This window comes from Natrix helvetica (assembly GCF_964273705.1).
Source record: "Natrix helvetica genome assembly, chromosome: Z".
Taxonomy (NCBI): Eukaryota; Metazoa; Chordata; class Lepidosauria; order Squamata; family Natricidae; genus Natrix; species Natrix helvetica.
The window spans coordinates 121201515-121225306 of NC_138554.1; the positions used below are offsets into that span (position 1 = coordinate 121201515).

At 35.3% G+C, this 23792-nt stretch overlaps 1 protein-coding gene across 9 annotated transcripts in view; it reads left to right on the forward strand.

Moving 5' to 3' along the window:
- Positions 1 to 23792, forward strand: part of SVIL (supervillin) — a 174945-nt gene that overhangs the window by 122428 nt on the left and 28725 nt on the right. For 5 of the 9 annotated variants that reach the window (XM_081932203.1, XM_081932197.1, XM_081932198.1 and 2 more), the window contains 9 exons: positions 261 to 400; positions 1064 to 1159; positions 3045 to 3294; positions 5366 to 5918; positions 8203 to 8392; positions 11385 to 11517; positions 17568 to 17615; positions 18096 to 18173; positions 22674 to 22821. In XM_081932203.1, the coding sequence (XP_081788329.1) occupies positions 261 to 400; positions 1064 to 1159; positions 3045 to 3294; positions 5366 to 5918; positions 8203 to 8392; positions 11385 to 11517; positions 17568 to 17615; positions 18096 to 18173; positions 22674 to 22821 (1636 nt within the window). The remainder of the gene's footprint in view (positions 1 to 260; positions 401 to 1063; positions 1160 to 3044; positions 3295 to 5365; positions 5919 to 8202; positions 8393 to 11384; positions 11518 to 17567; positions 17616 to 18095; positions 18174 to 22673; positions 22822 to 23792) is intronic. The other 4 variants (XM_081932199.1, XM_081932201.1, XM_081932202.1 and 1 more) reach the window with 4 other exon arrangements.

Consider the following 23792-nt stretch of genomic DNA (forward strand, 5'->3'; position numbering starts at 1 on the left):
TGTAATTTTTTCATTACTTCAGTTTAAGGAAGGTGCGTTAAACTGGCGGCCCACGAATCAGATGTGTCACGCATAGGCCACGCCCACCCCAGCTCCGTGAATAGGATAAATGTTGCAAAACATCACGTGACGGCAATGTGACATGGCGAGATTGACACTCATGGGTGTAAACTCTCATAATGCGCTAGAGATTTCTTCTCCATAAATGTATTGATCCAAGACCCAAGATCTCTTTTTAAGCTGTAATATATTCATTCCAGGAAATGGAAAAATCATTTGACGATAAAAGTGTTCCAAAACCACGTTCAAGAAATTCTGCTGTGGAGAGAAGATTAAGACGGATGCAAGATAGATCACGCACACAACCTGTTACAACGGAAGAAGTGGTCATTGCTGCTACGTAAGTCCTAGACATATGTTACCTAAAATATTTACTTGGCTTCTTAATTAGATAGTTTTACTTCCATTTATGAAGTATTTACAGCTAGGTAATTTTGAAGGGGTTCTAGCAGAGGAGTAACAACTTTTAGAAAATTGTGGTAGCTTAAAGGAAAACAACTATCATTTTTTTGAAGTCAGTGATTTAAATCAGGACAAAGTACATGTGTACACTAATTAATAAATCACATATGATAATAGGATATACTTGATATTACTTGGAGTTATGAATGAAGTGAAATCAAATATATTGACTTCCTTGAAAAACTCTGTCAGTGAAATTTCATAATCTACCAGGATCGCAGACGCCTTCTAAATGCATGTACCCTCCTAATAATGAATTCATATTCTGTATGTTTAAAATCCTGCGACTGTCCTTCAAATCTCTCTGCTCTTGTAGACCATAAAAAAAATCAGTGAAACTTTTTGGGAAACATTCCTGTCAACAGATAACTTGGCCTTCGAAATGCAGTTTTATAAAATATTTATTGAACTTTATTCAACCCTGGAAAAGCTACTGTATATCATCTTGCACAGTTAAAACTATATGCTTTCCTTAATGCTGTTCTTTTCTCTTTCCTTGTGAATTTTTCTTCCTCTTGGCTATTTTTTTTTTTTTTGAAAGTGAACCTACCCCTGCCTCATGTACTGTGAATACCCACACTGTAGTGGCAAGAATACCTAATCCCACTATAGTTAAGAGCACTGTACATCCTACCAGGTACTGAGAGACGCAACTTGCATGTAACAGGGTACGCAAGCTTCATTGCTAGCAAATGCATCTGTAAAAGCAAGCGTACTGGATGATTTGAAGACCTTTAAAGAATGGTTGTCTTTCTTATAAAAACCTTTCTTTGTCTACTGCAAAAGCAGTCAAACATTTTTGCTTGTTGCACGCTTGATTCAAGAGCTTTTAGATTAGGCACAGTATCTGATTTTTTTTTCTTTTTTAGGGGGAAGGTCTTATTCTCAAATATTAAAGGGGGGAAACGCATGGAGAAAGTCAGATATACTCATAGGACCTTTACTTTACTTTCTGTCTCTAGTCCCTTAACAGTTAGAAAGATTAATGGAAGGATGAACAATTGCACCATCTATAGGTACAAGCATAAATTTCGCTTCTTGTTTGTGTTGCCCTTCGGCTGTTTAATACTTGTAAAAGAAACTGAAAGGGACAGAACTGAAATATTAAAATATGGTGAGAAGAAACAATTCAGAATTTTCCTAAACCCTAGTGACTTTATTGGGATTTCTGTTTCTGTTGACTGTAGCTGACTTTGCCAGATGGTCATTTTTAAATTGCAAAGATGAATTGATAGATTAACAAATATCTTTTTACCCACAACATAGACCATCGTGACTCATCCTTCCATGACTCTTGACTGCTTCCCAATGTCTTCGTATATTTATTGGGATAATGTGTTTGAACTTAATAGCTTAAGTGAAAATGGGATTGGTGAATCCAAGCAGGAGGTTAGCTAGATTAAACATCTGGAAGAGAATATAGTTCTTAATTTACTCTGCCAGTTATAAAAAGTTGTGTATAATAAATAAAGTATACTTGAGGACTGCTCAACTTTTGTGTTTAATCAAAAGAATAAAATATAGGATTATAGAAAGATAATTACACTGATCTCACAAGTTTAGGCTGATTCAAGCCGTAAGCATTATGCACTCAATTAATGCCCATTGCTACTGTGTTGACTTTCCCTGAAGTGTGAGAAATCATGCCAGAGTTTCCTGACTCATTTTCTCTGTCTCTGTCTGTATTACATATGTGCCCGCGCACACACAAAAACACATACATATATCCCAGACCAACAGAGAATTTGGAATAATTGCCATGTAACAGTGTTGCTGTCATTGTTGCCTGTTTTGCATGTAAAAACCCATGCATGTGGTGCTCACCATAGATCTTACGAAACATCTGGCTCAGTTCTTCCTGCCCCTCCCATGAATTGAGCATGCTGCACAAAGATTAATGTTTACCCCACTTCCTTTTGTTAGTAATACAAGCTTGAAAGACCGCATAAGCAATAGCGACAGAATAGATATTGTTTTAGCATAGTCACTATTTTTTAAAAAAAAATTGTAGGCAGTGAGTGGAAGGCTAGATAAGGTGGAGGATATCCCTCACCCTAAAAATGGATTCCTGCGAAGCAAAAGTAAAATGTGGTTCAGGTTTGGTATTCTTTTATGCATGTTACTATGAAAATGACACAGATGTCTTGCTATGTTCACAACAAATAAGAATCAAAATGAGAGTTTTAAAGAAGAAATGTTGAATTTAATAGCTGAGAATTCAGAAGAGCCTTTCATCAAGATTATGTACCCTCTGATTTACGATATTTAGCTACACAATGTAAATTGGTGCATGGCGTAGTTATGATTGCTGTGACTCTTTTGGGTTTTAAAACACTGCCCTTAGATAAATGTGGAATACATGATTAAGAAAAGATAATGCAGATCCAGCTGCACAAAACCAAGTTGCCAACACTTTGCTCCTGACTCTTCCTAGGTCTTCTTTGAAGCTTTCCTGGTGTTTTTAAAATGTCTCATGTGCTATTAAACCTGTTAGATATGTTAATTCTGAGGTTTCCTTTAAGGTTGCAAGCATCTGCCCATCAAAAAACATCAACCAGAGAAGAAATAAACGAAGCCAAAGATGCTGCTGAGCAAAATCAGTCTGGAGAACCAGATTCTTCTACCCTGAGTTTGGCTGAAAAGATGGCCTTATTTAATAAATTGTCTCAACCGATAACAAAGGCAGTCTTTGTAAAGAAGAGGGATCTCAGACAAAGGAGATCGAAAGCTCGTTATCAAACTCAGCCTGTCACTCTTGGAGAAGTTGAGCAGGTACAAATGCAGATGTTTTCTTCCACATGGAATCTAATGTCCTCTTTCATCAAACTTCCTTGCATAAAAATGTGGTTCCAGCACTTCATCCGACAGCAGCTCTACTGCTGTTAATCAAGTTATGTGATTAGTGTCTAAGCATGTAGAGATAACCCCTTATCATGAGGCAGACTTTAAACACCCAAATATTTTTTTTTCTAGTGCAAGGTAGCTGTCTGTACAAAATTATTTATAATTTTGCAATCCGGCGAAGACAGTACAACATTGAAGTGGCATGATTTTTAATAAGACGGTTATAACTACCTAATAGCTGTGTTCTACCTAAGCTTTTCTAAATTTCTAAATGCAAAGGCTGCCCCACATAAATTCTGTAAGTTCTTGAAGTACCTGAAACTGTTAATATATGTCTTATTCAGGAAAATGTGCTGTGATGTATTATCCTAAGCCAGGGGTGTCCAAAGTTGGCCATTTTAAAACTTGTGGACTTCAACTCCCAGAATTCCCCCGCCCTGTTGGCTGGGGAATTCTGGGAGTTAAAGTCCACAAATCTTAAAAGTCCCCTGTCCTAAGCAGATCTCAAGTTCTAGTCACAATTCTAGCCCTGAACTCCCAAAGCTGTATACTTGTTCTCTAATTCTAAACATGTTTACTAGGTACAAAATAAATCCCTCTTGGTTTAGGTACAAGTACACCACGATTTTTTTCCATATTGGAAATTTAACTTCAGAAGCCCAGCTGCTACATGGAACCAGCTTGCCTATAAATAGGGTAACCATGGACTGTGTTTATCTTCAGGGCTTAGATGATTTGGTTTATACGCAACTTGTTTGCTGCTACTGTTCTTACACCCAATAATTGAACACAATTTTAATTAGGCTCAGTGACCAGTGCCTATTCAAGAATTGTGTCTATCTTATTTTCATCTGTATGTGACCAATATTGCTAAACTAACTTTCAGTGTTGAAAAATTGTACAAATAGCAAATATCTTCTTTTAACATTGTTTCCTCCCCCCCCCCCAAAAAAAAAAAAAAAAAGTATAATTGACCCATGTTGGCATAAGTGTGTTGAGCTAATCTGGATATAATCATGTTCTGAAGCAAATAATATTTTTAAAAACCTGGTACATTCTATACATTTTATTTAAAAGTGGTAGCACTAAGCATATGTGTACAGTAGTTTAATTGTAGAATTAAAATATAAAAGCTAATGCTTCCTGACCATGTACATAAATACTTAGAATACAGTGCAAAGTATTTTTTTCAAATTAAACTATTATATTTTTATCTTACTGTTCCTCCAACTTATATACAAGGTTCACTCCAATTCCTTTTTCCCATGCTTATTTCCCACAACTTTTAAAAGTTAGATTGTATGAAGACAATGAATTCATATATTTTGCTAAACCAAAATGTGATTTGTTTGTATATTGTGCTATTCAGTTCTTTATTAATTCAGGTGAACGGAATTAAGCAAATGATGATTTAGTGTGATATATGAACTTATTTGGAAAACTTTCATCTGAAAGTCACCCAGCAAGTTTTCTGCTGAATGAAGAATTGAATCTGAAACCCAGTTTGGCTTTCTAATTCTCCGCTGGAGAATTTATGGTCTTCCAGATGAATGCTAGACTTTAGCTGTCCTAATCAGAAATTGGGGCAATAGAAGTTCTAATCCAACATCAGGAAAGGATCAAGATTTCCCACTTCTGTTTCTGATTTTCCACATTCATCAGCCAACCTATATGATTGTAGGTTTGTTAAGATGTGAAGAAAAGTAGGTTTGTAAATAAATATACTTCTCAGTTGATGAAAAGTGAACCATGGAGAATCTTGAATTGCAACTGTTTCCAGAAACAGCATTTGAAAAATATGGAATTATGGCAGAAGAGGAACAGAAAAGACAATTGTTCTCGTCTATCTCATTTTTACTAGTCTCTTTATGCTTCTGTACAATCATGTTGCCAGCTCAGCATCTGAAAGGTTACAATAATGAATAGCTAGCATAATTGCTGGTTATTACACAGTTTTTCTTGTAGACAACCAGTTTTAAGTCTGTATCTCATTCCATAGGTACAAAGTGACAGTGAGAAGATCACTCCTCTGTCTCCAACTACTATAACATCCGTGTCAACCATGATATCTGCATTGTCACCATTATTTAATAAAGATCTCCACGTGAAGGCAGCCGAAGATCCAATGATCGGTAAACCTGATTTCAAGTACCACCCTTCAGTGGAAAGCACGGATTTGTCATTAAAAATCAACCCGAAAACAGAATTGTGGCAGCCTGTGGCAGAAATCAGAAAGAACAATCAGCAGTTGAGAGACCATGAAGAAGCAGAGCCCAAGGAATTTGCAAAATGGGAAATGAATGGCGTAAGAAAGCATAACTCCTTTGAGGAAGAGCCCCCACATCCTCTTCCTGATAAAGACTACAACAAAGAGATGAAATATGCATTCCCAAGAAAAAACAGCATGGAATTGCTTAGCCCACAGTCTCTTTTTCAGCGTACTGAAGAAAAGGTCATTGACATCCTGCCAGCGAAACAAGGAGTCAAAGAGCAGTCCTTTGAGGAGTTGATGGAGTGTGAAGGAATTGCTATGGACTCAACACTGCAAAGAGGTAAATGGTTCACTTCCAGTTCTTCGTTTGTCTAAATAAATCTTAATCTTCTCATTATATGAATTTTAATCAGCATTTAGCTCCCAGGGAAGGTGTGTGTGTGTTTGTATATGTGTAAGTGAAAATGAAATGATAGGAAATGGATTGAAGCAACATGCCTTGTAAGCTATGATCTAAAAATACCCTTCCTTCCTTTTATAAATTCTTGTGTTTAAAATGTGCATTTTAAAAAGCTGCCTGATTAACTGGAACACATTTTTTAGTTTGTTGCCTGATTGATCAATTAAATATAGCTGTCCTAAATTCAATATGTGATTATAACCTATTAGTAATTATTCTCAGGAAATCTATTTGATTATCAAATGTAGCAGTTAGATTTTTTTCCTCTTTAATAAAATCAATGATGCTATTTTAATATCAATCTTCCATAGGTTTTCCGGGGGGGGGGGGAATCACAGTATAGCATGTGTTATTCTCTCCAGAGGCATGGAAAACCAAATTTCTAAAACTCAAGTTATGTTCAAATTTTTATTTATTTACTCATCAAATTTATTGGCCACTCACCTTAGCACAGGGTAAGATAAAGATAAATTACCTTAAAGAGGTCTACTTTTCTTTATTCATCTTTTTTTTCTAATGCAAATTTGCTGAAATACTTTTACTGATTTAAAAAACGAATTCAAAATCGTTTCTTTATAAAATAATGTTTTATTCAGTGACATTATTTGTAAACCATGGTTTATGCTTTAATTTATTGTGCACATCAAACCCTTGAGGTTTAGTAAAAGTAAATTATGGCTTTGCATAATATGTGAACCAAATAAGTATTTGAATATTTGTACAACATATTAAAACATATTTCTTACTATAAGAATAAGGGCTAACACGCAGTTGATACTGATTGATATTTAGTTCTAAATGTTTACTTTTTAAAAAACAATCATTAGTCTATTTGTTTAAGATATAATAACCTTTCGCGCTGCAGTTATTTTATTTCCTGGCAATAAAACAATCCCAACAATCACATTATAGTGTTACAGAACAAATTTTTAAAACAAACTGACAGTATTTTTTTCTGAACAATTGAGAAAAGTTGAAAAGTCAACTTTTACCCATAGTAAGAAATCTAGTACTCTTTTCACAGTTCCTTTTTTATGTGATATAGGAGAGAAAGTGCTAATTTGTTCATCAGGAAAAACCTACTAGATATTTTGCAATCACCTTATGGAGAACCCAACTTTTCAGAAATTACCTTTGCATATTTTATATATTTGAACTAGGGGTGCTATGATTTAGTGACTTTGAATTGGCAGTCTTACAGATACAAATTCTGAATAAGTTTATCTTCTATATTAGTATGAGCAGAAGTACTAAGCAAGGAACACAAATAGTCCATGGGCTTTGGATCTATCATCCAAAATCTAACCAGGACAAAAATCAACCCAGATCAATTGAGTGCTGCCACCTGCTGAGAAATATTTGTTATTACTAATCCAGACAAATTGGAAGGTTCCTAGGAATATTAATAAAAACTATGAAAATAAATAGTGCTTGAATAATATAAAAGGTTATCAGAATCACTAATCCCCAGTGAATTGAACATTTGAAATTAAATTTATTGAAAAAGTAATAGCGTTGTATTACAATTGCTTAGCACTTCAGGCATTTGAAAAAAAAATATTTTTTAGAGATTAATTTAGATTATTATATTTATTAAATAATAAAAGGTTATTATTTTAGATTATTCCACTCTACTATTTTTATAAATAACTCGCGGTAGTGAACATAGCTAATACTCCTTCTTACTTCTATTTTCCCCACAACAACCCTGTAAGGTAAGTTGGGCTAAGATAGGGCAGCCCAGAGTTTACCCAACCAGATTTCATGCCTACGATGGAACAATAACTCACAGTATCCTGGTTTCTAGGCTGGCATTTGTGGCTTGCAGCATGTGGAAATGTGAAAATCATAACGCCACATCCAAAGCAGCTTCATCTTTTCCAAGGCACACCAAGATTGAAAATCTGTCTGGAAAGTTGAAAAACCACATCCAGACATTATACAGCTCTATGTAATCACCAGGAAGTCAATCTTGGAAGATTTTTTTTTAAATCATATTTTAAAAGCTGCAGTAATCTATTAACTGTGAGGACAAGCATTAACATTTAGTTATGAGTACTATAAAGACATATTAAAAAGTAGAAGTCGTTTATCGATTTAATTGATGCAAAATATGCAGGAGGTTCTTGCAATGAAGCACTAATGATGAATTTCTCCCCTTCAGAGATTGATGAACCATCTTCAGAGTTTAGAGCAGCTGCAACAGAAAGTGTTTCTCAATCAGCAGCAGTGCTGTCCTGTAGGCAACAGGAAACCTTTGAGCTGTTAGGAAAAGAAGGCTTTAGTGACAGTAAAGCTGAAATAACAGAGGACACCCTTGATGCATCCAGCAAAACTATGTCCATTAAAGAAAGGTAAATAGACTCTTCTGAGTGTATGATTGTCCTCTTATTTATAGGAGGAGTCTAGTTTAGTAATGATACAGAAGACCATTCCTTGTGGACAATCTTCATCTATATAGTGTACCTTGGTACTCGCCGTTAATTGGTTCCAGGAGGTGGGACGAGTACTAAAAAACGGCGAGTACCAAACAAACCATGTGACTTAGCACATGACCCTTTGTAGCAAGTTGCGAGGCAGCTGAGACCTAGTAGTTCTAGCTTGCACCTTGAGTACTAAACAAATGATGAGCACTAGGAGACCTAATCTTCACATTGAAATGCGTCAGGGTACCAAATTTGATGAGTTTTAAAGTAGGCGAGTACCAAGGTACCTTTGCATATTTTAAGCCACGTTTTTTTACTGCTAAAAAATAGAACAACATGACCCACAATCCTATCGGATAGTTAATTTATTAAGTAAGGCATCCTTGCAAACATGAGAAAACAGAGTCTGAAATGTGGTTTTAATCAGACAGCTGAATAAATGGTTAACTTTAAGGAGAGCAAACCAAGCAATTGTTTATTACAGTTATCCTGTTGCCAAAATATAGCTGTGAATCCAGCATTTAGCATTTTGTGAGTCTCCTACTCTTCTTTTTTAAACAAAGAGCTTTTTTTGGTAGTATGTTGTCGGTATCAAACTGAAAAAAAAAATGTTATGCTTGCTCGATCCATATGATGAAGCAGAATGAATTATAGCAATTGAACAAATGAACACGTTACAATACACTATTCCACATCTGTGCAAAATCTAAGCTCTTTTGGCATGGTTTCCTTTTAAGCATACATTATATACAATTCCCAATACAGCTATTGGCCACACATCTTTTTTTCCATGGCAGGATTGCAATGTAAAACTGTAGTTTGATCGTTTTAGTAACTTTCAGAATTATGTCAAGATGTCAAGATTTTCATACAGCAAGCAAGGAAGTAACATTTGCAGGCTGCATGAAGAACTGGGATTATAGGTAGTTCTCAACAACTATTTGTTTAGGGACCCTTCAAAGTTATAATAGCACTGTAAAAAGTGACTTAGGACCATTTTTCACACTCACAACCATTGCAGGATCCCCATGGTCACATGATTAAAATTCAGATGCTTAGTAATATTTACTGTACGATAGTTGCAGTGTCCTAGGATCATGTGATCATCTTTTGCAACCTTCTGATGAGCAAAGTCAATAGGGAAGCCAGATTCACTTTAACAACTGTGTTACTAACTTATAAACTGAAGGGATTCACTTAACAACTGGGGCAAGAAAGGTTGTAAAATGGAGGAAAACCTCACTTGGAATAGAAACATTTGGGTCAATTGTGGTCATAAGACCAGTCACCAGTGCAAAGTTTGCCACCTTCCTAAATTTCATGGTGGGGAAATATTGTGTTGTCATCTCAGAATTGTCGCTAAAAATCCAATGTTTTCATGTGTCCAATAAAATCTCCTATGGAGGAAAGTGATGGTTATAATTTCTGGAGGAGGGATTGGAAAAACAATGGTTGGCAAATGACAGAGAATATTAATTTTGATGTCAGTCTATTGCAGCCTGGATTCTTATAAGTACATTATATCCCTCAAAGAGAGGAAAATCAACCTCTCTTGAACAAGAAGTAGCATTGTTTCTCCTAACTTATATCTTTGAACACGTAACTTAACACTCAGTTTTGGAAAAGAAAAGTAAGGACAAATTGTATTCCAACTACGGTATGGACCCATATTGTATCAAAACTCAAATGCACGTGTAGGTTATGATAGAGGTGTCAGATTAAGTTCAAGTGATTTGCTAATTGGGTGCTGGAATAGATGGTACAGCTGTGTATATTTCTGTCTCCATTGTAAATTATCTTTTTTATCTTCTTGTTTATTGATACAATTGCTTGTTAGTCTTGCATCAGCTATAATTGGAATATGTCATTTTTTAAAGGTCCAAATCCAGGTTGCTTATAATCATATTGTAATTCTTGTAATGGCAGATAGTATTCTATATTGTTTATTTGTCTTTTAACATTCCTTTTTATATAATGTCAATTCACTTAAGGTTTCCTTTTTTGTAAGGGAAAACAGAAAGTAAATATAAGGAACATGAAATGAAAGAAGGGTAATAGTCCATTTATAATAGAAAAATATGCTTGAATTCATTTATCTGCCCTGAGATTAAAAAAAAAAAAAGCTCAAGTGGAAACTGAATTGGGATAGTGTCCTCTGTTGTGGTGCTCCGTTTCTCAATCTTACTTTGAAAATTCTAATGAACATTGCATTTTTTGGATGGCCTTTTGTAAAAGCACCTTCACAGCACTAATGTCCCTACCTGTACAGACAGTTCGTATTTTGGAATAGGATGTGATCAAGATTGAGATGCCAGTTCTAAATGAGGAGTGGACATCTTCATTTAGTACAGAACATCCTATGTTTGGGGTATTTTCAGACCTCACTGTTTGGTAGGGCTTGTCTGAATTTGCTTCAAGTTGTTGTTGGGTCCTTTTTGAACTGCATGTGAATACTCCAAGTGGTGTCTGCCTAAGGCATGGTAGATCTCAGGACCACACCTCCAGCGTTCTTTTCTTTCTTAGTTTTAATTGTCAGTCTGAGTTTCATTGGGTCGCGCCCAAAATAAGATGAAGAAGAATGCCATTTTAGTATTTAAAACTCTTGATACGTTTTTCAAAAGAACAATTTAAAATCACTTATTACTGAATTTTTGTTCGTATGTGACGTTTAAATGATCCAGGATTCATTGTATCTATGTAATATTACTTTTATTTAAGGATTGTGTCATGGGTTAGTTACTAAATCTTTTTTCTGTATGTATAGACTAAAATATAAAGTATGGTTATGTCAAAGAGTAAAGTTTCTGAAAGTCAGAATTTGCTTTGTCTCCATTATTGAATGGAATTCTCATTTAGTTACTTCACACAATTTGTATTCATAGATCCAACCAAGTCCATATATTTTTTTTCTTTTCTTTAGGCTGGCACTCCTGAAGAAGAGTGGTGAGGAAGCCTGGAAAAACAGATTGACTAAAAAAACGGAGCATGGACAAGTATTAGGCACAGAGCGTAGCCCTCCACTACAGGAGAAGGAGCAACTATTTACAAAGAAGGTACAGTCCCCTATATTTAGAAACAGCATTCCTCTTTAAAATGTCCTTTTTTTACTTCAAAAGTTTCCATAGTGGGAAAGAAGTTCTAAAAAGACAAAAAGTTCCATATATTACACAATATTAAATCACTCATAGTATTTAGATTAGCCGTACCATAAATTTAAGTGTTTTATATGGTTTCCATTGTGTAACCTCATTGGTTTGCCAAAAGTAGTCATTTTTATACAATATTTCATGCGATAATCTGTCAAAAACAATCTTTATAAGCATATGCTACAGTAAATCATGTACTTTTAAAGTACAATAAATTCTATACTTTTAAAGTTTAGTATTTTTATATTTATTTAAGTATTTCTGAAGCAATACATTATTTCTCTGGTTTTATAAGAAAGTAAGATATAATCTAGAACCATTCATATATTAGGATTTCATCTCTCCCCAAGTTTCAAAATACTCTGAAAACATATTTCTGTATCACATCCTGGATTTGGTTTTATGGTGGTTCTCAGCAAATCCCAACATGTATATCCCATGAGTCAGCCCACTCCCAATCTTGCCAGTATATTCCTGTCTACTCATCCATTGCCAATATCCTGTCATGGCATAGCCACCAATCTATCTATCTTCTTGCATTCTCCTTGCTTTCACTTCTCAGCTGCTTCTGCAACTAACATCCTAGTTTGGGATATCCCAGTGGCTCTGCCCATTGGCTTTTCCCCCCCTACCAGCTCATATTTCTGCATCCTACAGACTATTCCTGCTTTATTCTATAACTAGCTGATAACCCAGCATTGCCCAGTGTTTATTTATAGGGGGGGAATTCCGGACCAAACGTAATTTCTAATGTTGGATTTTCCCTCTTACCAGAGGGAGACCCCTTGAGGAGTACTGTGAAGCCGCTACCATAGCAATTCCACTGTGCTGTAGAATAGAACCTATTTTGCGGCTGTACAGTAGAAGACATTTAAAGGCACAACAGCTGAATCTTAACAGAACATATTCCCGAGGGATGTCAGGGATATCTTATTCCCACAGTATTTGTCTCCAGAGAGTAAGTCATCTGTATACCAAGTTTGGTTGAAATTACTCTAGTTTTTCCAGAGTTATGCTGGAACATACACACATCCATTTAGATAGATGATAGATAGATGATAGATAGATAGATAGATAGATAGATAGATAGATAGATAGATAGATAGATAGATAGATAGATAGATAGATAGATGATGATAGATAGATGATAGATAGATAGTTAGATAGATAGATAGATAGATAGATAGATAGATAGATAGATAGATGATAGATAGATAGATAGATAGATAGATAGATAGATAGATAGATGATAGATAGATAGATGATAGATAGATAGATGATAGATAGATAGTTAGATAGATAGATGATAGATAGATAGATAGATAGATAGATGATAGATAGATAGATAGATAGATGATAGATAGATAGATAGATAGATAGATAGATAGATAGATGATAGATAGATAGATGATAGATAGATAGATAGATAGATAGATAGATAGATAGATAGATAGATAGATGATAGATAGATGATAGATAGATGTTAGATTCCTTCAAAACTTGTATTTTGGCACCAACCTTCTGAAACCCCTCCACTATGAGTAGTTTATGGATAAAATGTTTGGGATATCAGTGGTGAATGGCAGTTAGTAATTCAGTATATCCTACTGGCTCTAATCCTGTATGAAATAGTACTGTGAACCTCAGAAGGAAATTGTGAAGGCACAGGAGACACTATGACACATGTATGCATATGAGCTATAATTTGGGGAGGGGGTTCATTGTGGGAGGACCATCATGTAATGGTAGCCAAGAATCAGGATTTGCTAGTATCTTAGCACAAATAGGACATTTAAGATGATTCCTTAGGAAGTTATGCTTAAATATGTTTTTCTTTTAACAGCAGGATAAATGGTTAAAGTAGCTCAATGCAAAAATGTTGTGCCATTCAGAAGATGCTCCCTGCCTGCTTGTTCCCTCAAAGCTGGCATGTGTAAGGGTTGAGTGAGCTGTTCTTCTGTCTTTGTACCAGTCAACAGATCCTTTTGGGGTGGGGGCAGTGTTGAAACTTGCAAGTGAACCATTGTTCTTTTGGCATAGCTCTTGCCTCATCAGCTTTCCCAACTCTTGGGTGTAAGGACGTCATTAGTAGTCAGCCTTTGTTGCAGCTGAGTCATGTAGGAAATGAAAACAACATCTTGGGATCAGTGGAAAACAGCAAGTGGAAACAAGATAGTGGAGGGACTAAGTAGCTGGCTGAGGAGGTTCAGTGTAGATAGTTCTTCAGTTATGATGGCAATTGGGAATGACATTCCTTTTGCTAAGTAATGCAGTCAAGAATCTTGATGTCAAATTGCTCTGGGATATAAGAAGCCCAGAGATGCAGTGCTGCAGAAAGCCACAGCCAGTCCAAGAAGCCCCGGCTGCTCCAGATCAGCCCCTACTGCCTTCATCACCCTGCATTTTGAGGTCCTGCCACCCTGCAATCCACCACCCCAACTGACTTTTGTTGCCTTCTTGGTCCAACTACTGACAAGCGGGAGACTTAGCACTTTAAAGACAGTTGCTGGCCATGTGAGGCCTTCTTACCCAGGACATGTAAGGAAGCCATGATACACAACTTGTGGAAGAAAGCTTTGCCAGCAGTTTCCTGGTGGAAGGCCAGACCAAGCTTTCCTTTGAGAGCAGCTCCATGGTGATAGCAATGATCACCCAGCTTCAGCACTGGGTGATCACCCAGCTTTCTTTCCTTTCTGTTGCTGCCACCTCATTGAAAATTTCTTGTTTCAGCCCCTGGTTTTCCCTTAGAATGAGATGTGTTATGATGGTCTAGAACAGGTGTGCCGAACTCAAGGCCCGTGGGCCGGGGCCTTCCACTGGGTGCTTAGATCGCAGGAAACAGTGAAAGATCAGGCCGCAGTGCCTCTGCCAGAGAAAAAGGAGCGCAGGAGAGCTGTGTGCGGCCCTCTCGTACTCCGGATTTATTGGTAGAGGTCTGCAGGAGGCCATCTGAGCCAAAAACGGAGCTCGGGAGCCTGTTTTCACTGGCAAAGCACTTGGCTCACAGGCGCTCCCGACACAAGTGATGTCAAACTGGCCATGCCCACCCTTTCTGTATGTTACATAATTTAAATCTCAGTTTATAACAGGTTTATTCCTGCCTGGGAATAAACAGGTTTATTCCTGTTTGGGAAACACCAAAACTGGCAATAGGCAGTCCAGACTCAAGAGATTATTTGATCCTTAGGAACACATCAGTTATGTATTTATTCTTTCTGAAAGTGTAAACCCATGTAGAACAAGCAAATTCTACTTTACAAGATCTCTATTCTATCAGAATTCAATCTCAATTTATTTACTTTGTCCACTACGTCAATACATCCAGACTGCAGTTCAGAGCATTCAACTTCTCCTGATTCATAAGGAAAAGAAAAGATGAACACTGTTAGCTTACTAACAACATCTAACCTGAGTAATGCTACAGATAAGTAGTGTCATGTGACATCTTACACTGTTGCTTGCTGGCAACAGAGTTAGAGTCACCTAATTCTATTTCCTGAGACAATGCCTTCAAATTAGTGAGAAAACAGTACCTCACAACTCTTCCAGTCCCCTCATAGAAACAGGCCCAGAGAATACTCTAGTCAGCTTTGAAAATTGCTGACCAAACAATCAACATCAATAAAGCCCCATATCTCTATTTGGGACATGTATCAAGGCAGCGATGGTTGATTCAGTTCTAGAGCTAGCAATGAACCCAATCTGAAAAGAGCGGGGTTTCTTGACATGCTAGACTGCATGTATTAATTAAAAGTTCTAAATATTTGTGAAAAATCATCTCTAAGATTACTGCAACTGGAGCATCAATTCATTAAAATTTTTACAATCACTGGTAACCAGCCTTACATTCCAGATGAAAGTTTTGGGGCCAAAATTCTTTTATGGGAATGGGTTATGAATTCTTTTTAAAAACTTCTCTGAACCCCACTTTTATAATCTAGTGGTATTTTGTGTGTGTGTATGTGTGTGTGTATGTATGTATTTGTGTTACAACCCCTGGTATGCCCAAATATGGAAGGGAGCTCACTACTCCCCCTTTCTGTCCTTTGGCTCATTACAGAGGACTATCCAGGCAGAAAACCATATTTTTATTTTTAATGTTGCCTTTGCTATGTTTGTGTTGTATTTGTGCTGATAAATAAATAAAGGGAGACTAGTATAGATCTATTTCAAGCTATTTAGCTCTCATCAGCTAGCCATACCCTTACTGGGATTTGAGCTTGGGCTGTATTACATATTAGGCAGATGCATTAGCCACTAAGCCATATTTGGGCATACCAGGGGTTGTAACACACACACACACACACACACACACACACACACACACATACATTGGAAATAACTACTATTTCATGAAACAGTATGGCTTAAAAGAATCTTAAATTCTGGGTCAGTACTATAATAATCATACTGAGAATTGTTTGCCAAATAGTGATAACTTCTTTATCTCATTCAAATCAGGGTTGCTGTTAGTTATTGGTGCATGCTATTAGGTAGAATTGGAGCAGTGTATACTTCTTCCTTATATGTTTTGCATGAACCTTGATACAAAAAAAATATAACCACTAAATTAAATTTCATTGGAATAAAACTGGAATGGTTTTAAACAATAAAGTGGTGCCACCAATGCTTGAATAAACTTTAATTAGTAACCTTTTAGTTAAGATTGCAAATTATCTAGAAATTAAAGACAGTCCTAAAATATTTAGGCATGTTAATACTTTGAAATAATGTAAGAAACACCACACCTTCAATTGTTTTAGCATACTTATGTAATGGTGTGTGGGAATGACTTTGGGAGACAGAAGGAAGAGGCACAGCCAGCAGAATGATCAAATAAGAAGCAGCTGAGCTCATAGAAGAAATTGGGGGAATAGCACACATCTCAAAAAGGACCTTAGTTTCTTGGGTATAAGGGTGAAGGGGAAATATGTACTTTTAGATTTGCAAGATTCTGTTAATGTAACCTTACAATAAAGTAGAATTAGTACATATGGGTATGTTTCCTGTCTGGGCTATCTCACAATAAAATATTATTTCAGAATGAGGAATTTCAAAAGTTGATAGCTGTAAAGTCTAACCCTAACTCTTCTAAATGCAGATATTTTAAATTAAGATTAAGTTGTATGGAAATCATTGAGACTTATGTAAATCTCATTCAGAAATAATAAAATATTTTAAATAAATACATGCACAGTTTTGATAGAAATATTGCATACGCCAATTACCATGGTATCAAAAGTAGATGGTTATACATATAGATTAATTGTACCCATCTGCTACAATTGTTGACACAATTGTGGCATTTTACTGCATTAGGGTAGACTAATTGTTAATTCATATGTATGAAGTTGTAATCGGTTTAATATTTTTAAAACATCCAGATAGGAGTAAAATTGTATCTGAAAAAGTCCTTTTTCACATTCTCTTTGTATTTTAATTTTTTTCCTTCTTCCATAGTTTCACAATCATACAAAACCTCTCCCCCCCTCAAAACCTCTCTATTAGATTAATTTTTCCAATAATGAAATGGCCACTCTTTATTACATTTACATTTTGAGCACCAGATTATCCACTAAACTTGGGGTCATTATGTCACAAGATTAACCAAACCAAAGGATTTTAGTTATACTTTATTCCAGCAAATTCCTCTTGCAAAAGATTAATCTTTCAAAACTTACTAAAAATGATCTTGACAAAATTGAACAGAAGGAGAAGTTACCATTTTAAATTGTTGTCTAAAGTATGAACATATTTCTAAAAAAAAGAAGTGGTTAGTAATTGGTTTGTCCCTGTAGCTATCAGTTGGCAGCCTGTTGACATTGATAGCTTTTCTTCTTCTTTTTTTCACCTCTTAATTAGATAAGAAACTGTACAATTCAGGACCACAAAGTAGTTCTTTCCAATTTTTCCCTTTCTCATTCTCTGCAATGTTTCCTGTCTGTTTCAACCTGTAGGAAGAAGGAGGAGGTTCAGATGATAAAGCCATATCTAAGCTTCTTTGGGTAAGCCTGACATGAATGCAGAGCAGCTATTCTAGGCATGCAGGCTTATTGTTTTCTGGTTATGGTCAGCTTCATGTTCAAGCTCTATGTGGTAGTGGTGCATCACAATTATGGGCACTTCTTTGTTTCTAGCAAGAGCCAAATACATTACTAGCCAAAGTATTGCTGGTGTGATTAAAAGTCATTCTCCATGCTTGCCTTCTTCAAATCTTTCTATCATTGCTAATCCTTCATCACTAATTCTTTCTATGGCTGCATCTGAGTGGCTATAATAAGTGTAACATTCTTGCATGGATTTTCTTGTTTGATTATTACAGCACGTTGGCTAGATTGTCAAATCCTGAAACACTTGAGTATAAGAACATTCATCAATTATTTCATGTAAACTCATTTCTTCTTTTCTTCTCTTCTCTTCTCTGTCTAACATATCGTTTCCATGTCTTTTTAATTCTGTCCTATGCTTCTGCTCCCTGTTCATAGGAACCTGTCTATGCTTCTACTTATTCTCCTGCTATACTTGCTGCCCATAAACTTCATTCCTTCATACCTATTAATCAGGTGAGCAAATCTTGCATACTCTAGGCTAGGTCTTTATTGAGCACTTATTCAACAAAGTTTTTCCCACCTCCATGTATATCAATCTACAGCTTTTCTGTCTAGAAGTTCTTAGAATTGTATTCCAATATATTGATAGTTGGGGAAGGTTGTATAGCGTAAGACTCGTTTCTTCTATTCATTCTCTTTTTTTAAAATGTACTTTCACTTCTAGCTCACTTCTTAGACATCAGTGATAATAAGTATAACAGATCATTTACATTGTTTTCCAATATACAGTGTGTGTGTGAGAGAGAGAGTGGGGGGGGGAGGAGAGAGAGAGAGAGAGATCTGTCAATCAGCCTTAACATTTTTCTTGCCTAGATTTTCAAAAGTGGCTATGCTATTGCCTTCTTCCTAGGACTGAGAGTGATTGGCCCAATGTCACCCAGCTGATTTTGTAGGAAACAGAACTCACAGTCTCGCAGTTTCTAGCCTGTTGCTTTAATCATTATATCAAACTGACTCCATAATCTGTAAAGTCAATAGTTTAACTATATAAGAGTTTGCTTTTAGATTAGGAATTCATAATAAATTTTGAATTGCAATATGATAGAAACCTATATAAAGTACATTTTATAGATATAAATTTCTTATCTCTAATCCTATGTTAAAGAAGGCAGCAATAGTGCAAGTTATGATTTATTTGCTTAATATATTTCACTATTTACATAGTCAAAGGTACTCCAAGAGTGGAGTGATGTACATATGATCAGTTACAAACACTGCCCACAAGCTGATAAAGTTTAAGGAGAAAAAAACAAGAATTCTTAGAAATCTTTAATAATCTTACAGTATAATAATGAAAATAATTTAGTGAAGGAAAAATGAATCCAGGAGACTTTCAAAAGAACAAGTGGAATTGTTTTAATTTCCCTTTTAAAAAAATATTCAGATGTTTGCCTAATCACATTCTCCACGATAAATATCTTCAGTCATCATTCTCTTATTATTCTGGATATTTCTTACCTCTTTTTCTCTAAAACAAATTCAAGTCTTCTGAATATACCTAGGAGCATTTTGTATAAGAATCCAGATGCTTGAACCAAGTTTCTGGGTTGGTAGCTAGGTTTGCAAATTCTATTTTGCATTATATTTGAAAATAACATTTATTAGTGTGAGGCCACCATTGTGACATAAGATTCTTGATCACAAACACAAACCATTGCTTGATGTTCTAGATTTAAATTACCTTAAATATGATAATTTCCCTTTTATTGCCTTAACAATTCAGATTAGTGATCTTGGAGTCTCTGCTTCAATTCTGACCCTGTTTTTGTGCTGCATTTCTTTCTGATACTTGGGTTTCTTTTAAAGTCAATAGTGCTAGTTTGACACAATCAACCCCCCCCCCCCCCCGGAGTTTGACCGTCATCTTTGGAGATAGAAGATGAAATATTGACTTTTCTGCCTGTTTCTTTGGCTTAGCAATCACTGAAATGAAGGAGTTTTGAAAATCATATTTGATTTCAAATATGATTGTATTGGGCACAGTTCTCAGAATATGCACCTACATTATTTGTGTGGCTGGATTTTACTTATATGAAGTGAGGGGTTTTCTTTTTAGTCGAGACTCAAATGCGTATAAATGGCACTTCCAGGCTGGGTATTTTTAGGAGTATAAGATGCACCTTTCTTTCCCCCCCCCCCCCCAAAGAGTGTGGAAATGGTAGTGTATCTTATACACCGAATCCAACCATTTTTAGCCTCTTGAAGCCCTGCTTCCACATCACATTTTTGTGAAAAACGATCAATTTTTCGCAAAAGCGGAGGCTTTTTTGCCTTTCCTCAGCCCCTAGCAGCCCTCTGCAGGCTTCAGCAGGGCCGGGGCAAGGCAAAAACTGTTTTTGCCTTGTCCCAACCCTGCTGAATCCTGCAGGGTTCTGCTGGAGGCTGAGGGAAGGAGGAAAAAAATTTCTTACTTACCTCTTCAAAATCTTGGTGCGTCTTATACACCGGTGCATCTTATAGTCCAAAAAATACGGTATATTAAAATTTACATTACTGTAGAAATAGACCATACTTTATACAAGAAGGCATTCATTTCACTTTGTTCTGTATTCTTCCTTTAACCTTTGTGAGCTAAGATACTGTCCCAAAGATCTCTTTTTGTATATTGGTGTTTTCCATCATGAAGCATTTCAGCATTGTTTATAAGGTCAAAAGTTAATATGATCTTAAGTAGATCATCTCTGGGTATCTTACCAAATATTCTCACTTTAGGAATGAATAATCTTAACTTTATGCTTTCTATTTTATTGAATTCTGAATTGTTTGTACAAGCCATTCTTTTTATGAGAATTATGGTTATGAGACAGGGATAATTTATTCAGTTGTACCTTAACTTATTCAGATGACAGGATAAAGGTATCTGTCCAGAACATGTGATTGTAAGTTAATGATCCTTACTATAAAATGCATGCCTAGTATTTAAATTGTTTTTTAATGCCAAATAGCAGTAGCACTTAGACTTATATACTGCTTCACAGTGCTTTACAGCATTCTTAGCTGTTTACAGAGTCAACATATTGCCCCCAACAACCCGGGTCCTCATTTTACCAACCTTGAAAGCGTAGAAGGTTGAGTCAACCTTGAACCGGTCAGAATCGAATCCCTGGCAATGGACAGAGTTAGCCTGCAATACTGCATTCTAACCACTACACCATCATAGCTCCAAACATATAAGAGTTGTTTGCAGTTGGGCAGCATCAAATTTAATTAATTAATTAATTAATTAACTTTGTTGCTATAGTCCTATTTGATTCTTTGTCCTGATGTCCTTCAATTTCTGACATATAGCTTCTTATATAGCCATTAAAGCTCAAGTGAGACTTTTTGTCAATAGAAGTCCTGCATCCTTCTGGGAGGAGGTTTTGGGTTGTATGATTTTGTTCATTTGTGCAAGAATCATTTGTACTACTAGTTGCATAATATAGTACATGGCTCTTTTTTATTGTATAGTGGAAGTGAATCCAGGGTATGTGGAAGTGCTTTATGATTCTACAAATACAGAATGTTTTGTCAGGCTCTTATCTTTTAGTGGGATTATATTGTTTATAACAAAATATATGAATTTGGTGTATATTTGTCTTGTTTTTATAAAAGCATAAACTTCTGTGGCAATCCTTGTCTTTTTCTGGATTTCACTGTTTTTTTGTTGCATTATTATTTTTTGGACTAGTAAATATTTGCACGTAGCTAATACAAAAATGTATAACATTATTTTTTAACATGTCCTTCTTGCTTGTAGCCTTACAATTTATATTGATATTGTTTCCTGATTGCTTATTTGTACCCTATGACTATCATTAAGTGTTGTACCTTATGATTCTTGATGAATGTGTTTTATTCTCCTTATGTACACTGAGAGCTTATGCACCAAAGACAAACTCCTTGTGTGTCCAATCATACTTGGCCAATAAAATAATGTATTCTAATCTATAAAGAATTCTATAGAAAAAATTCCCAGGTGCTCACAGTACTGATTTTATTCTATTAAAAATCCACTTTGGCAAAGGACAGTTAAATATAACAAATATTTTATTTTATTCTGCCTTCATTTTTAATAAAATATGTAGCAAATCACATGGTTGTGACAGAAAGCAATGACTGAAATAAGTTGGAGGAATAGCTAAAAAAGTTCTTAGTATTTAATCTATATGGTTCTCTCTAAATCTTGAGGTTGTTCTACAATAAGCGAAATACAGGCTCATTCATTTCCAAGTGGTAACTAGTCCATATACATGCAAATTAAGGAAAAAAATCACCAGTTTATATTTTTGAGAAAATTATTTCTTGTTACATTGCTGCTAAAAGAAAGATAATACAGTTGTTGGCAGTGTAGATGAATACTGCTGAAAAATTGTTGATTAAAATAGAAATATTACCACTTGATAAATGGACTGCTTTTATCTGAAAAAGGCATAATTTGTATGCACCCAAACTGCCAACTGTCATTTTTTCTTTATAGAGAAAGGCACTATACATAGTAATCAAACAACTACTAAACATACAAAGGTTATTGACATTTAAATTAAATAAATAACCAGGTTATTGATTGTTGTACACTATGCTTGGGAACAAGATTTGATATAATTTTGAGAAAATAAACAATTATGTGGTATCCCATAGGACAGACTATTTAGAACATTACAAATTCCATATCTGGCATTTCCAGTTAGATTAAATGGCAGGTGAGGGGGGAAAATATCCATGACTGAAACCTTGGATAAGATCATCATATATGAAGCAGATCAAGGCTGTGATACAATTTTGCAACAGTTTTATAGATGCATTCATTGTACCTTGAAGGCCAAAAAAGGGACTTTTGTTCTATTCAATTGTATTATAAAAGAAAATAAGTACAGAGTACTTTGAAATCTTTAAAGTTCAATCTAATCATGTAATTCTATCAAGAGATATATAAAATATTGATGACCGCATTTATTCTTTGAAAAAAAACAGAGGAATGTGGATACCGGTGAAAATCAAATGACTATTGAAGAAAGAAAGCAATTAATAATTGTTCGAGAAGAAGCTTGGAAAGCTAAGGGCAAGGGAGCATCGAACGATTCTACCCAATTTACAGTGGCTGGCAGAATGGTTAAAAAAGGTCAGCAAATTTATTTAATTGTATTTATTTGTTCAATTTCTATAGCTGCCCTTCTCATTCAAGTGATTCTGGGCAGCTTACAATTGTAAAACAGTTAAAACAATTAAAAACAACAAATCAGTAAATTTATCCTTTGCATCTGGATTTTTAAAAAGTTAGAAACCTGAAGCAACCAAAAAAGATTTTGCAAAGGATTTATGTTGCTTTCATTATTTTTTATTTTGATCTGCATATTATTTAAGTAGTCATTTCAGTGATATTTAAAATTCAATTGGGCAGAATATCACCACCAGCAGAAACCGCAAACTACTTCTGTTCTAAAGGCTGCAATGTTTTTATATCTTAATGTACATAATAGGTTTCCATTGAAATAAGAAACAAAATACACCATAACTGAGTGAACAAGCTGATCACATCTCATGAAACCACTTAAATGGAATATCATACTATTTTTAGGATGCATTTATATTTTCTTCCAGCAGCTTAACTGAGGGGCTTTTCTATTAGGAATAAAGAAATTTTCTTGGTTTCTTCAGAGCACAGCTGACTTTGAAAGCCCAATTTAAAAAATAGAAACACATGACCAGCTTTTTATCTAGTTTAGATGTTGCTTAGTTAGAACATTAATGTTCCTTACCAACAATCATTTGTATGCAAGGCTGCCTGGAATTATAGTTTAACAACATTTAACATTAAGGGGGAAATTTCACTTGTATAGTCTAACTTTTTATTCTATCCAATAGCCACATTTGCACAGAAGGAGTTAACAATCTGCAAATAGTAGAATAGAACTGAGCCTCCAGACACATATGCCCATGGATTTATTTCTTGAGCACTCTAGAGAATTTAGAATGAAATTTTAAAGAAGTCCTTAAAACTCATTGAGAAAAAAGAAAGTTATTCTGTCAGAGGTGTCAATCACTATTAGATCTTCTAAATTATAATGTGGGAAAATGTTGGCAAACCATAGA